The sequence below is a fragment of the Pholcus phalangioides genome, unplaced genomic scaffold (assembly GCF_987345545.1).
Source record: "Pholcus phalangioides strain wild (caught in Gottingen) unplaced genomic scaffold, Ppha-v1.0 ptg000024l_1, whole genome shotgun sequence".
In the NCBI taxonomy this organism is placed as follows: Eukaryota; Metazoa; Arthropoda; class Arachnida; order Araneae; family Pholcidae; genus Pholcus; species Pholcus phalangioides.
In genome coordinates this window covers 9,186,060-9,199,661 of record NW_028301616.1, presented here as the reverse complement: position 1 = coordinate 9,199,661, position 13,602 = coordinate 9,186,060, and the positions used below count along the sequence as shown (strand labels likewise).

The 13,602-nt window shown below is 37.4% G+C and overlaps 1 protein-coding gene and 1 non-coding gene across 3 annotated transcripts; both read left to right on the top strand.

Moving 5' to 3' along the window:
* The first annotated feature begins 3,454 nt into the window (after positions 1 to 3,454).
* LOC149068698 (transcription elongation factor 1 homolog) lies at positions 3,455 to 13,121 on the top strand. 2 transcript variants are annotated; one of them, XM_089251074.1, is made up of 4 exons: positions 3,455 to 3,679; positions 8,444 to 8,574; positions 11,179 to 11,249; positions 12,420 to 13,121. In XM_089251074.1, the coding sequence occupies exons 2-4, from the start codon at positions 8,459 to 8,461 to the stop codon at positions 12,482 to 12,484; spliced, it is 252 nt and encodes an 83-aa protein (XP_089107200.1). In that variant the 5' UTR covers positions 3,455 to 3,679; positions 8,444 to 8,458; the 3' UTR covers positions 12,485 to 13,121. The 2 variants fall into 2 exon arrangements, with proteins under 2 accessions (XP_089107200.1, XP_089107201.1); XM_089251075.1 differs by having other exon boundaries at positions 3,468 to 3,679; positions 8,449 to 8,574.
* TRNAS-GGA (transfer RNA serine (anticodon GGA)) lies at positions 11,582 to 11,653 on the top strand. Its single transcript has one exon. It is a non-coding gene; the product is annotated as a tRNA-Ser (tRNA).
* Positions 13,122 to 13,602: the final 481 nt, after the last annotated feature.

Below are 13,602 nucleotides of genomic sequence, written 5' to 3'. Positions count from 1 at the left end.
CCTTCCCCCCCAACCTCAACCGCGTCCAACCGCGCCGTAGTCAGGTCCCAGCCTTACGGATGCCTTTTTAGCCAAATACTGTTTTGTCATCCCCAGGGCTAATGAGCTAGTGTTAGACATTTTTAGATATGCAAGGTTTTCATCAATTGATAGGTTTCCGGGGAGGAGGGGGAGAATGGTAACTGTTGGTAGTGAGTAAAAGAGGCGAAAAAATCACCCAAATTAATACGATTTAAATTTTTTTTTTTTCACGCAAACATAGAAAAGCGCTTTCAGTGTAATATATGAGCTATTTTTAAATGATGTGGTAGAGCCCGGAAATTTAGGCACTAAAAATTGTCGAAATAGGCAGGCAAAAAGGCACTAAAGATGCCTAAAATAGGCAGTAAAAAAAGGCATTTATAATTTTTGGAAGGAAGAAAAATAATTAAAAACAAAGATATTAAGGGTCCAAAAAGTAGCTAAAAAATTGATTGCATTTAATCCGTCCATTGTTTTAATTATAGTTTGCAATAACTGCATTGTTATCTAAGATAAATTGATTTCAAGCCCAAAGTAAAATGTTAGTAGATCCTCAGGATTAGGGTAATTCCAGGACCCCCCATTACCAGACGAGGAGCCGGTAAAGAAAATAATCTGTGGGGCTCCTTCGAATTGCGAATAATTCTCATTTATTTGCTGTATTATTTAGAACAATCATTATAATTTTTATAGTTGAAACATTGCTATCTCATTTTTTTTTTACAAAAATAGAACAACTTTTTTTAAATATTCCCACAAATGAGGGTAAATACAGGCATAGGCGCTTTTCTGGGGGGGGGGGAAGTTCAGATTTTTTTCCTTCTGGGGGGCCATAATCTTGGCTCGGGGGGGGGGGGATGAGGACCCCAAAACCCCCCTTTGCGTACGCCAATGAATACAGGACCCTTCAAGCGTTGGGTCCTCGTATCTGCCAAATGCCCCTGAGGGCCACTCTGGTTAATTTAATCGAATATTAAATTGACCCATCAGTCAATTGCTAAATCCGAGGTCTATTCTACTAACACATATCGAATAAACTTTTCTGAAAAAATTCAGAATTTTTGGAGCAGTAGTTTTCTTTAAATCTTACGGATGAGCTCAAAAACTGCAATCGGAGAAAATCGCGTTCGATATGTTTTTTGTAGAATACGTTTACACTATAATCCAGTATTTCTTTCTTCAGTTATGGAAGAACAAACTAATCGATTGACACGAAATTTTTAGTATTTTATTTGCAATTGAATGAAATATTTTTTGAAGTCATTTTTGAAAATTCGACTTTTTTAAGTCGAAAGAGTAGTGAGACCCTTTAGGCGGAGTGATGAGTTGTTAGGGTGACGACTTAACGAGGTTTTACTGTATTTATATTTTGAGTTTTAAGCTAATTTATCATGCAGTGTTGTGGGAAAATATATTTGAGTACTCTAAATTATAAATCATGTATGTTTCTGTGGAAAAATTAGCAAGTTTTGTTTATTTTCTGTGTACCGCCAATATTTTCATATTGGAAGCGTACCGAATTTTTTATGCTGGGCTTTTGTGTCAATAATTACGTTTCTTGTGAAAAAAAATGAAACCAACAAATATTCATACAAATAAAGCAATTCGAGCGTGGGAGGGGGGGGGGGAGATTTTCCACTTCTACCCTCTCGCGTTAATAAAACAAATTTAAACGGTGGGGGGGGGGGGGGAGCTTTGATATACTTTATATTTTTCTCAATTTTTTTACTCAGAAATTTAGTAGGAAATATTATTGATTTCTCGGGAAGTGATCGTGCTCAAGTGCCGCGGTAAAAGATGTAGGAAGGAAAGCGACCAAAATATGAGGACTATTTCCGTATTTATATTTAAAAATAGCGATATTCACACAACACTACTATTTCTAAACTGTTGTCTGAGCAATGGTTTTAAAAATTATGAAATTTTAAAGCATTCTTTAATTTAAAAAACCAAGCTGATTGTGTGCTATGTTCCTTGCTCGAAGCCGGGTTTTCCTAGGAGTAGAATTTCTGCGCCGTATGCAGTGTGAAGGAAGCATGGGCGGAGATCGGAGATACGGGGGGGGGGCCTTTAAAGCCGGGTTTTCCTAGGAGCAGGTTTACTGTGCCACGTGAATCACCCAGCGAGACACGCCGTCCACTCACCAATAAGAAAATCAGTATGACTGTTTTCCTACAGAGCGCAACGCGGCTTACGACCATGGGCGGGGATACGGGGGGGGGGGCCCAGCGTCACAGGTGGAGTCGACTGATCTAATGTATATATGAGCTGACATCATCATCATCGTGCCCCCCCCCAGCAATAATGACCTTGCCCCCCCCCCCAGACTTCCAAGTCAATCACCGCCTATGCTTACGACAGCGCTTTTACGTTGGGCGTGATTGGCGGACTGCTTCTGGAGGAGTCAAATGCGTCGTGCACAGCGCGTTTTGCCGATGTTGTCTTCACTCTTGTGTGTTTTCTTTCCCTTCCCTTCAAACCGGAGCTTGCAGACGACAGAGTAGCTAAGGCCATATACTCCGTCCTGATCTGATGCGCCACGCTAGGAAAACACAAACGCATAGCGTAGTTATGTAACACGTTTCTGCCGGCGCAAAACGGTCTAATTTGGTTCACGCGGAGCAAAAAACCTATTCCTAGGAAAACCCGACTCTTTAGGTTATGAACAGCGAGAAAACACTGAGCTATAAAAGCTGTAAGCTTTTTAAAGCTCACTATATAAAGCTAAAGCCGGGTTTTCCTAGGAGCAGGTTTCCTGTGCCGCGCGCAACGTGATTCACCCAGAGCGACACGCCGTCCACTCACCAGTAAGAAAAGTAGCATGACTGTTTTCCTACAGAGCGCAATACGGCTCACGACAGCGCTTTACGTTGGACGTTATTGGCTGACTCCTTCTGGAGGAGCCAAATGCGTCGTGCGCCGCGGTTTTGCCGATATTCTCTTCACTCTTGTGTATTTTATTTCCCTTCCCTTCAAGCTGGAGCATGCAGACGACAGAGTAGCTGATGCCAAAGCCACGTACTTTATATAGCCGCCCTGATGCGCCTCGCTAGGAAAACACAAACGCGTAGCGTGATTATGTAACACGTTTTTGAAATCGCGAAATAATCTAATTCGGTTCACGCTGCGCAACAAACCTATTCCTAGGAAAACCCGGCTTAAGTATAAAGTTTACTTATACTCAGTGCGAGAAAACCGCCAATCTGGCCTACTGATTCTTACCATTGCCACCTCTAGAAAAATAAAAAAAAAAAGTATTTATAACTTTTTTTAATAAAGAGAAAAAAACTATTTTTTGAAAAATCACGCATAGAAATAAACGAAAAAATAACAAAACTCATCTAAAAATATTAATTAATTTATTCATTTGATTTGGTTATAAATTTTGTAAATACATAAAAATATATTCCCTTCACGGGTGGAGGTAACCGTGTATCTCAACTGATCCATGATTCATATTCGAGAACGAGAAGCGCTGTTCGTATTTTTTTTTCTGTTTTGAATTTGATTCTTAATCTGTCTTCTGTATTTTTCGGAAACAAAAAAATAAAATAAGTTGCCAACTTTTGTATCTTTTAACGTGTTTCATTTACAAAGTAAAGGACTTCAGTTTTGTTTATTTCCTCCCGAGTGTGACGTGAGGAAGTTTTGTTTACATGTAAGTACTGCAAATTTCCCGCCGTATGTAAACAAAGTTTATTAAGTTGAATAAATGTGCACATTTAATAAATGTGACATTTTGATTCTTAGAAATTGAGGGCAAATCCCGTGCTAGCCCTATTATAAAATGCTCGATACGACTGCCAGGGTAAAGATCTGTGGCGGGCATCTGTCCAGTTTTTTAAGGACCGTATTAAAAAGCCTGTTAGGCATTGCCGTTTTAACGTATGGGCTTATTCAGCCACGGCCCACGGGGGGGGGGGGTCATGATTGTTGAGAGCAAGAATGTAAACATGCCTAGTAATGTAGCCTAGGTAGGGCCCTCTAAAAACAACTTTTCAGAAGGGGCGGGCACAATGTTCTTACTAAAGCCGGGTTTTCCCAGGAATAGGTTTATTGCGTTGCTTGAACCGAATTGGACCATTTTGCGCCGGCAGAAACGTGTTACATAATCACGCTACGCATTTGAGTTTTTCTAGCGTGGCGCATCAGATCAGGACGGCTATATTATAGTATATGGCCTTGGCATCAGCTACTGTGTCGTTTGCATGCTCCGGTCTGAAGGGAAGGGAAAGAAAACACACGAGTGAAGAGAACATCAGTAAAACGTGCTGTGCACGACGCATTTGACTCCTCCAGAAACAGTCCGCCAATTACGCCACGCCTGATGTAAATTGCTGTCATGAGGCGCATTGCGCTGTGTAGGGAAACAGTCATACTGATTTTCTTATTGGTGAGTGGACGGCGTGTTGTGCTGGGTGATTCACGTTGCACGCGGCACAGAAAACCTGCTCCTAGAAAAACCCAACTTTAGGCTTCTGGGAGATTTTTTTGCGTGAATATCCCGGGATAGAGGCCTGTCAGGTTCATAAGCAGATACAGCCTTGACTGAATTACTGAGGCTGTGTATAGCGGGGGAGGGAGAGAAAGGAATGCCCATCCACACTCACCAGTCTTTGCCAGTAATACAAGTTTTCAATGAATGGGGAGCGGCGATTAACCTTCCCCCCATATCTGCCAATTATCAGACTCTTCATTATAGGCGAAAGCCTGTGGAACAGAGTAAGTGCTGGTGTCTCATATTATCTTCACAATTGCCTCTCATTCTGCAGATAAATGTGTACTGGCACCAATGTAAATAAAAAAGGTACAGATACAGTACAATCCAGATCACCAAGAGGGCACTGTAAGTTGCCAAGAGGTAGGCATAATATTACCAGGTTAATGTAATTTTTTTTAGATTTCCCATTCCAGGTGGAGTTGGTAACACAGGCTATTCAAATGGCATCTCCCTTTGTGTAATAGTATTTGAAATAGCGTCGTTTCATGTTCCGTTGTCTAACCGTGTCATTGTCTTCTAAGATTATGTTTATCAGGTTGTATTTTTCCCGATATATTCTTATAATTTTTTTTAACTTCTGCCCTTCCTTTTTTTGTGTCGTAAAGAACCATTTTAGTTTACTTATTTACTATTATTTTAAAGATCCCGGATCGGTTTATTTTTCAAAGAGAGTCCTGGTTTTATTTTTTTATGGAGAGTATTTATTTTTGCAACCAAAAGGAGTGTAGTTTATTTAAGAGGGAATTCCGAAAAGTGCGTGGATACCCAGAGAAACTTATGCCTGTATCGATTTATTAATTTGAAGAGAGTCTGGGTTTTTTATTTTTTCATACTGGTAATATTTATTTGTACTATTATTGTTGGTTTCTGCTTTTGCTATGTTTTCTAGGCTAGTATTTTATGTTTTTGGCGTCCGTAGTCAGTCACGCCTTGGCAACTTTTCTTTGGGCCGTCAGATGTGTTTGCCGCCGAATTATACTGTATCTGTTCCATAAAAAACATTGTAGGGGGCGGAGAGCATTTTCACATTAAACATTTAGAGCTATATGTCAAAGCTAAATGTGTACTAACTCGCTCTAAAGACCCGTTTACACAAGTTAAGCAATTCAGTAGAAAAGTGAATTTTAAGTTATTGAGTACTCTAAAACCTGTTCAGTCATAAGCAGGGTTGGGGTTTTGGACAGGAAACGCGGGATAAACTGTCCGAAACCTCCAAGTTTCAAAATGTTATGTGGAAACCTTTTGCATTTTTTTTTTGTTTTTTTTTTTTCATGATATTAACAGATAAAAAAAAATACTAGCAGAAAATAAAACAATCAAAAATATTTCAAAGAGGTGTCGTTTGTTTTTTTTCTTAAGTAAATTGTTTCACCAAATTGATGGTTTTAAGTTGGAAATCTGATAGTAAATTAATATCATGTTTATAACTGTTTGAATAAACACTGTTTTCAATTTTTTAGTTTGTTATAAATGTTATTTCTACTTCACATCTTATTTTTCATGTATGATTATAAAGCAGGTACTGTATTTAGGACAATGATTGTCCAAAACCCTGCCGAATCTCTCCAAACACTTTTCTTTAAAAAATACATTACAGTCAAATCCTGTTTTAACGAATACCGTTATAGCAAAAATCTCGTTTTAACGAACATTTTTCTAAACCCTCAAATAAGTTAACATAGGAACAATGCAAACAACCTGAAATTCCTTTATAACAAAATTTCGTTATAACAAAGTGATTTCTCCTATCTCTTGGAGTTTGTTATAACAGGATTCGACTGTATATTGAAGGTACCAAATACTCGTAGTCACAGTTATAATCATTGCATTATTGTGAAACTCAACATAAATATTATTTTTTATTAGATAGCAATATAATGATGTGAATATATATCAATGGTGTAGTGTTTATTTGATGCAAATTGTTCTATTTTGACTTTTCAAACTTTTTTTAAAATTTTAAATTGATCTTTCTATTAAGAAAATGAGGCCACTATGTAGCACCTACACATGACTAACAGAACACATTTTCGCAAACACTGATTATGCCTACATGATGATAAAAGACTTCAAGACCCAAAGTTTTTGTTAAATTTAAATTGCTGCTCTTATGAGGCTAGGAGCTAATATTTTACCGAATAAATTCAAGCTATATTTACAATTCTATCATATGGGGGGACAGCAATACGAAAAACACTGGAAGAAGGCTTATCAAAAGACCGTCTTTAACACATTGTTTTTTTATTTTCATATCCCCCAAGTTATGCATCAATTGAAAGAATATTTTCAAATTTTGTTATCTTAGAAATCATTTTGGCACAGATAGGGCAGCTAAATTAGTTATGTGTTATCGAATGTTAAAAGGCGCAGCTACACTATTATTACGTAAGTTTAATTTCATTCTGAAGTCATATATCTGTTTTTTTCTAATTTTCATGTAACAAATTTTTATCCCATTCTTGTATCGTTCATGTTTTCATAAATCTAATATGTAACCTCAAGACAGTTCAGTTTCAAATGTTTGATAACCTGATATCAGTCATGCAATCCTTTACATATACTGTTTTGAATTTCAAAATTTTATTATATTTAATGTAATTAATAATATAATATAAAGTTTAATATTTGATTATAGAAGTTACCTCTTTATCAAATTGCAAAGTTTTCACTTATAGTTAATAGGATTTCACTTATAAATAGGAGGTTTTGGACAGTTTGGCAAAAACCACGGTATTTACTGTGGTTTTTACCGTACTGTTTCAAACCTTGCCAACCCTGGATATAAGTAATCAAGTAGTGAATGCTCATTGGATAATACGAGGCCATGCTCATTGACGTATGCATATTGCGGGTTATTCAACCTTTCTCACCTTGTGAGCACTGCCTGTGCTTCAAAAGACGTTGAGTGATGATGCTCTGGGAGAGCTGCTAAATCAGTTGAAAATGGCAGAAAAAGCTTCTTTATCTTGTTGACCAGTATAATGTACTTGTCGGTTTTGAGATAACTATTGGCACTGCTCCTTTTAAAAGCGGTGCAATTTAGAGAACTTCTGATGGTTACCGCCGTTCCTATTCATACGTGTGATTTAATCACAGACTTTTTTAACCGCCAAAGCACTCACATATATGGCATGGTTGCAGTGGCGTCGGAGCCGGGGGTGCTCGAGCACCCACGGAAGTTTGTAAAACGGGTCCGAGCACCCACAGAATTGATTCAGAAATCGAAATTTCCTACATGGGAATCAAGACGAGCACCCACAAGTTCGAAACACTTCCGACGCCCCTGCATGGTTGGTTTTTAAATCGCTGATGCACAATTGTCTTGAGTGTCAGCATCAAATATGATCTGCCATTTTCCAAAGCCGTTTTTGGCCTTTGAATTTTGTTAGGTCCTTTGATTTGATCCTGGGGAAGAACAGAAATAACAAGCTCTTTTTTCCAATGATCCCTGAGGCCACCACTGATAGATTGCACCCCCAAAGCAGAATGTTTTGTGGTGTTCTTCAACGAGCCCTCGGCTGACTTAAAATGTTCTGTGGTAAAAATTCGCATATACATAAGAGCTTTTTTCTACACTTTTCTTAAAATTCTCCCAGATTGTTCTGCAACGTACGTCGCAGATTTCGACATATTCTGCTTTGGGGGATTGCACCATCATTTGCAACCCAACTCGTTTGGTGGTAAATTGTTGTATGGCAGTATGACCTTAGTTGGAGTGTGGTAAGGAGTGTAACGGTGGATTGACCGTTATAGCGTTATTAATTTTCAATAATTCACTATTCTGTTGCAGACAATTGTTTTGCATCATAGCACTCTGTGACCATATTCATCTGAAATATTTAGCAATAATCGAAGAAACGGTTTGTAAAATTGTTTTTTTCCATTTTATTGCATGTTTCTAACATAAATATTATTGTATAGTGCAGTTGAGACAACATGGGACGAAGGAGGAGTAAGCGAAAGCCTCCCCCGAAACAGAAGGCCATCATGCCTCTGGAAACGCAGTTCAACTGTCCTTTCTGCAATCATGAAAAATCTTGTGAAGTAAAGATGTAAGTTTTTTGTGTTTTTTAATCTTTTGAATTTTGCCAATTGAAATTATGGAATTAATGCTCTATCAAGAATTAAAGGGTTCAACCGAATAACGGTCTATGTTACATTTTTTGCGAAATCTGGTTTTTGACTCAATAATGTTCTGTGCAGGTTCCTTGAAATGTTCCTCAAGTAAGTTCCTGTAGAAACCAACAGCTGTCATTGCTATTCCACTTTACGCAGCTGCAATCCAGGCAAAAAATGTGTTTCTCGACTTCAGGGATGAATTTCATTTTGTCTCCTCTAAAGTTTTGAAAAACTACATAGATCGTTATTAGGCTGAACTTCTCAAATGTTTAGCTTCTTTGCTCTCACACTTAATTATTCGAAGCTGATAGAGTGGAACTTTGATAATGCAACACCCCAAAAGTATCGATGAGCATGTCGACTTAAGCAGATGGCAAGTTAGCGAGGTTTAATTTTTTTCTCATCCTCCTAATTTTTAAGTATCATTTATGTCTTGTACTTACCGTATATACTCGTGTATAAGCAGACCCCCCCCCCCCCACTCACTTCAAGACCACTAAAACCTAAATAAATTGAAAACTTGTGCAAAAGCCCAACCTCTCTCTATAATCGGTGCATTTTAGAAGGGAAAAAATTTTAAATTTTCATGTCATCCTTAGTTCTATTCATTGCGTTACTGATACATCACTTTTTAAAGAATTTAATGCTATTTCGGTGTAAGCAGAATTCCACGCCTTGTGAAACCACTGGCACACAAGGCCAATGTAGGGTTTCTTTAAGGCACCGCTTTTTGTTGTTTCTTTATCTGCGGAACTCATCCATTCAGTCCATAAATTTCTTAAATAATCTTTAAAAGGCTTGTTGATACTCATACCTAAAGGCTGTAAAATCGATATTAGTGAACCGGGTATCAAAGCCAACAACTTTTGTGCTCTGGCTTTTACATCTTCAGTTCTGTGGGGGTTGAACATAGCTACAAAATTCACTCTGTTGATTAGTAATGATTCTATAGCTACAAAAAGTTACCCTACTGATATGTGATGCCATCTAAAGTAGTCCAATGCCTGAGCAGTGTGATTGCAGAACGTTGGGAAAACTTTCAATCTAAAGTTTTATTTTTTAGCTTATCTTTTAACCATCTCTTTCTCAAAAATTTCAGATATCACACACACTTATCTGTGGTTTTCACAGTCCACAGGTTGAGTTCGCAATCTCTGAAAAGAGGAAAATGAATATTCGTAAGGTATGAGGAAGCATTTTTGACACACTGACCACAGAAGTGTATTTACGGGAGGGGGGGGGGGCAGATGGCTAAGTGCTCTATAGCCAGGGTTCGCCTTGTAGCAAGCTTGGATGGATACCAATTTTGAGGAATTTGTGGTTATTGATTACAAAAATTATATTGGGTGAAGGGTGGCAAACCCATAAAAGTAATTCCCATGAGTTTAAGGTGCTGGTGTACATGTGAGAAATGTATACTGCAGAGATGCCACTCTGTTCTATTTTACCTTTACCTTACAAGCTTATTGACAAAACCTGTCTCCTTTTTTTTGAGTGAAAGTGGGTCCTCCACTAAGAAAATTAAAGTATAGCCCCCCCATTTACTGGTATCCCTGTGAATCAAATGAATAATTCATTTTTAAATACACGTTCAATCCAAAGGTTTATTAAGAAAATGATTAATTTACCATCTTATAACTAAATTCCTTCACTTTCATTGTCTACTGGTACAGGAAGCTTGCAAAGAAACCCATCAACACTGAGAATTTATCATATGGAGTTTAAGCATATATAAAACAAATATAATTAAGTTAGGCACATCATGTAATAGGGAATTATAGAAAATTAGATTAGAATGGGAGAATGATGGCAAAACCATAAATCTGTCACTGCCTTGAGATCGAGACTAGGTCAGTGTGGCCAAACATGTCACCAAGAGTGTGTAAGCATGTTCAGTATCTATAAGTGGGATTGAGTCAGTGAGCAACCACAAGAGTGACCTATAAAGTGTGTAAGTACTTGAATGACCTGAAGAATAACCTAGAAAGCGAGACCAGCGAGTGGTCAGCAAAGTGACTTAGAGGGATGTAATAGCTTGTGAGTGGCCAAAATAATGATTTAGTGGGGGGGGGGGGGGGGGGCTAAATGAATTATAGCCCCATGGTGGCAAAGTTGAGTAATCAGTGCTAAAGAAAACTATACTAGAATTGTAGAAGGGCAACAAAGTTCGTACAGCCCACAGATGGCAAAGTCATACATCCGCCTCTGTCTGACCGTCACATTTTATCGTCATGGGATCTAGTTATTGGTTGTGAGGCAAATTCATGAGACATTTAAGAAATTGGGTGTTCTTAATTTTTAATTCACATTCATGTGAATTGAAAATGTTCACGAGGCTTGATACACCCCAATTCACCGAAATCCCCGGTTCATTTAATAGGTAGTGGTGTCTAATGGACACCACATGTGTGCTGTTAGGTTAATTCTGTCCGTTCCTCATGTATATTTTTTGTCTTACTTAACGGGTTTGATTTCATCAACCTGCATACATGAATTAATTTTTGCACTTTTCTTACCTTTTAAATATCTCTATATAGGGACAGGCAGAGGAACACTGGGAGGATAACGTGCAGGGTGTGTCTTGAAGATTTCCAAACATCAATCAATTGTATCCTTTTCTTTGTGTTTGTATTAAGTTATTCACCTACATACTTTATTTACCATATATTTCATCCAGAAGAATATAGACATTTTCTTTCCTAAGAACACTGTGTTCCTTTCCCACAGAGGAATGTGACTTTTCTTTCTAATTATCTTTATTTGTTATCCAGTGTATGTGATCTGTACTTTGTACAATTAGTGGAAAGGTTCCTAGTTTCGTTGTATGTTGCCATCTGGAGGTTAATTTTGTTACGAGATGCTGCTGAGTTAAGAGGCTGTCTATTGTGCAGTTCCATTCAGCCCAAAGGAACACAGTGTTCTTAGGAAAGAAAATGTCTATCCTCTGTAGTTTAATGGTAGAACGTGCACCTGGAAAGTGCGAGGTTGGTGGTTCGATTCCCCACAGAGGAATGCGACTTTTTTTTTCCAATTATCTTAGCTTTGGTATCCAGTCATCTGTACTTCATAACAAGGCTTAATTCATTTCCCCCCCTTTAACAAGTTTTAGAAATCGTTTATATATGTATATGTGCTCGTATATTGTTGAACAATTTTATATTCCATCATCTACAAATTCATAAAATGCTTTGATCTGCAATTTCCCATAAAAAGTTTTCGTATTAAGAATGATATTTTGGTGAAGAGCAGCGCAAATTGTCAAAAATAACTTTTCTCCTCTCACTTGAAACATTTCAGTCTGGCTTTTGCAGTTCACAGATTGCGTTTGCATATTAAGGAAGAAGGGGAAGTAACCCCTATCCAAAGTTGTTGGGGGGGGGGGATGTTAGACATATATCAATTAACAAATAAACAGCAGAAACTTTCAAACACAACAATAATGATGTAAAATTTTTGGTACTGATTAACACACATGGGCAATTTCTGAGAATGAGTTGTGATAACGCATTATAAATCATAGTCAACTTGAGCGGGATATGGTCATCGTATACATCAAGCTCTAGAGAGATTTTCTCCTATTGAATTTTGTATTGTGCTAACCATGGGAACAATAAATGCCAAGTTACTGGGGTAGTTGAGTTATCTGTATGTTGAATTATCAAGGTTGCACTGTGCAATCGTATCTCAGGAATTTCGGTCAAGATTTTTGACTTTAAATTTAGAATAATTTTAATTTATGCTATTGCTTTTATTGTATTGACCTTAATGATTTCGACAGATCTCTCTGAGCCAATCGATGTATATAGTGATTGGATCGATGCCTGTGAAAGCGCCAACCAGTAAAAGAAACTTCGTCTTCGCATTGGACAAATTTGTAAAAATGCCAGTATATTGATGTCGACATGCCACAAACTTTTAATTTTGTTCTGTTTTAAAATTTTGTTAACGGGAGAAAAATAGTACTGGACAGAGATATTATCCATATTTTCAATTACACTATGATTCTTCTGGCTCGTAAAAAACCATTTTTGTTTGAAACTGCTTCTGGTATTTGTGGATAGTATTAATCAAGTATGGATGAATGAGACATTTTTTCTTTCCCGCAATTGGAAATTTTCAAACAATTTCACACTCGAAAAATATATTCCGAAGAATGGTTGTGTATGGTTCCAGTGATTGAAGCTTACTCGTGTTACTTATGCCTGTCATTGATATATTTGTATTATCGATTTTCTCAGCTGATTCCCCTCATGTCATTACCATAACCATTTATATTCAATGCAAGGACAAAAAAAATGCAATAGGTAATCAACTTTTTTCTGTTGCAACATTTCCTGGAACCCTTTATCGTATGTGATGAATCTTTTTTCAGAAACCAAAACCATTTTTTACAGAAAATTTGTAAAAAAAAACATTTTTTGGTTGATATTTTTTTTTGTATATATTTGTATTTCTTAATAAAACCTTTTTTTTGTTACTATTTCCATTTCTTGATGTAATCCAATTATGCTTATATAATGACCGTCTGTATATAATGAACACAGGATTAAATCTTTAGGTTTCTAGTGTAAGCATTGGGCTTGTTACATAGACCCACACGTATTACTACGCATCAGTACGTGCCTTTGTGTAGAAAATTTATCGTGAACGATTCACCGACAATTTACTGAAAGGAAAATTCACTGCCACCATTGGTGAGTGGATTAGTCATTCATACTGTCACTGAATCAAAGGAGAATTCATCATAATTGAAAATATAGTTCATTTTTTTACAAAATTAGGTTTGAGGTTACAAGCCATGAGTCGAGCATGTATGGTCAAAACATTGGGACCTTAGGTTCCATTGATCGACAGACTAGGGTCACCATCTGTCTTCCTTTTGGTGTCGTTTCAAGCATCCTCTACTTCACCAACTCCGGCTATATTGCAATTTACTGCCATCGGTGAGATGGGTTGGAAGT

Bases quoted from the DNA above. Each gene is read 5' to 3' on its own strand.
- LOC149068698 (XM_089251074.1), top strand. From the start codon at position 8,459: ATGGGACGAAGGAGGAGTAAGCGAAAGCCTCCCCCGAAACAGAAGGCC. The intron at 8,575-11,178 runs GTAAGTTTTTTG...ATCTCTATATAG, and splicing joins AAATCTTGTGAAGTAAAGAT to GGACAGGCAGAGGAACACTG. The intron at 11,250-12,419 runs GTATCCTTTTCT...TGATTTCGACAG, and splicing joins TTTCCAAACATCAATCAATT to ATCTCTCTGAGCCAATCGAT.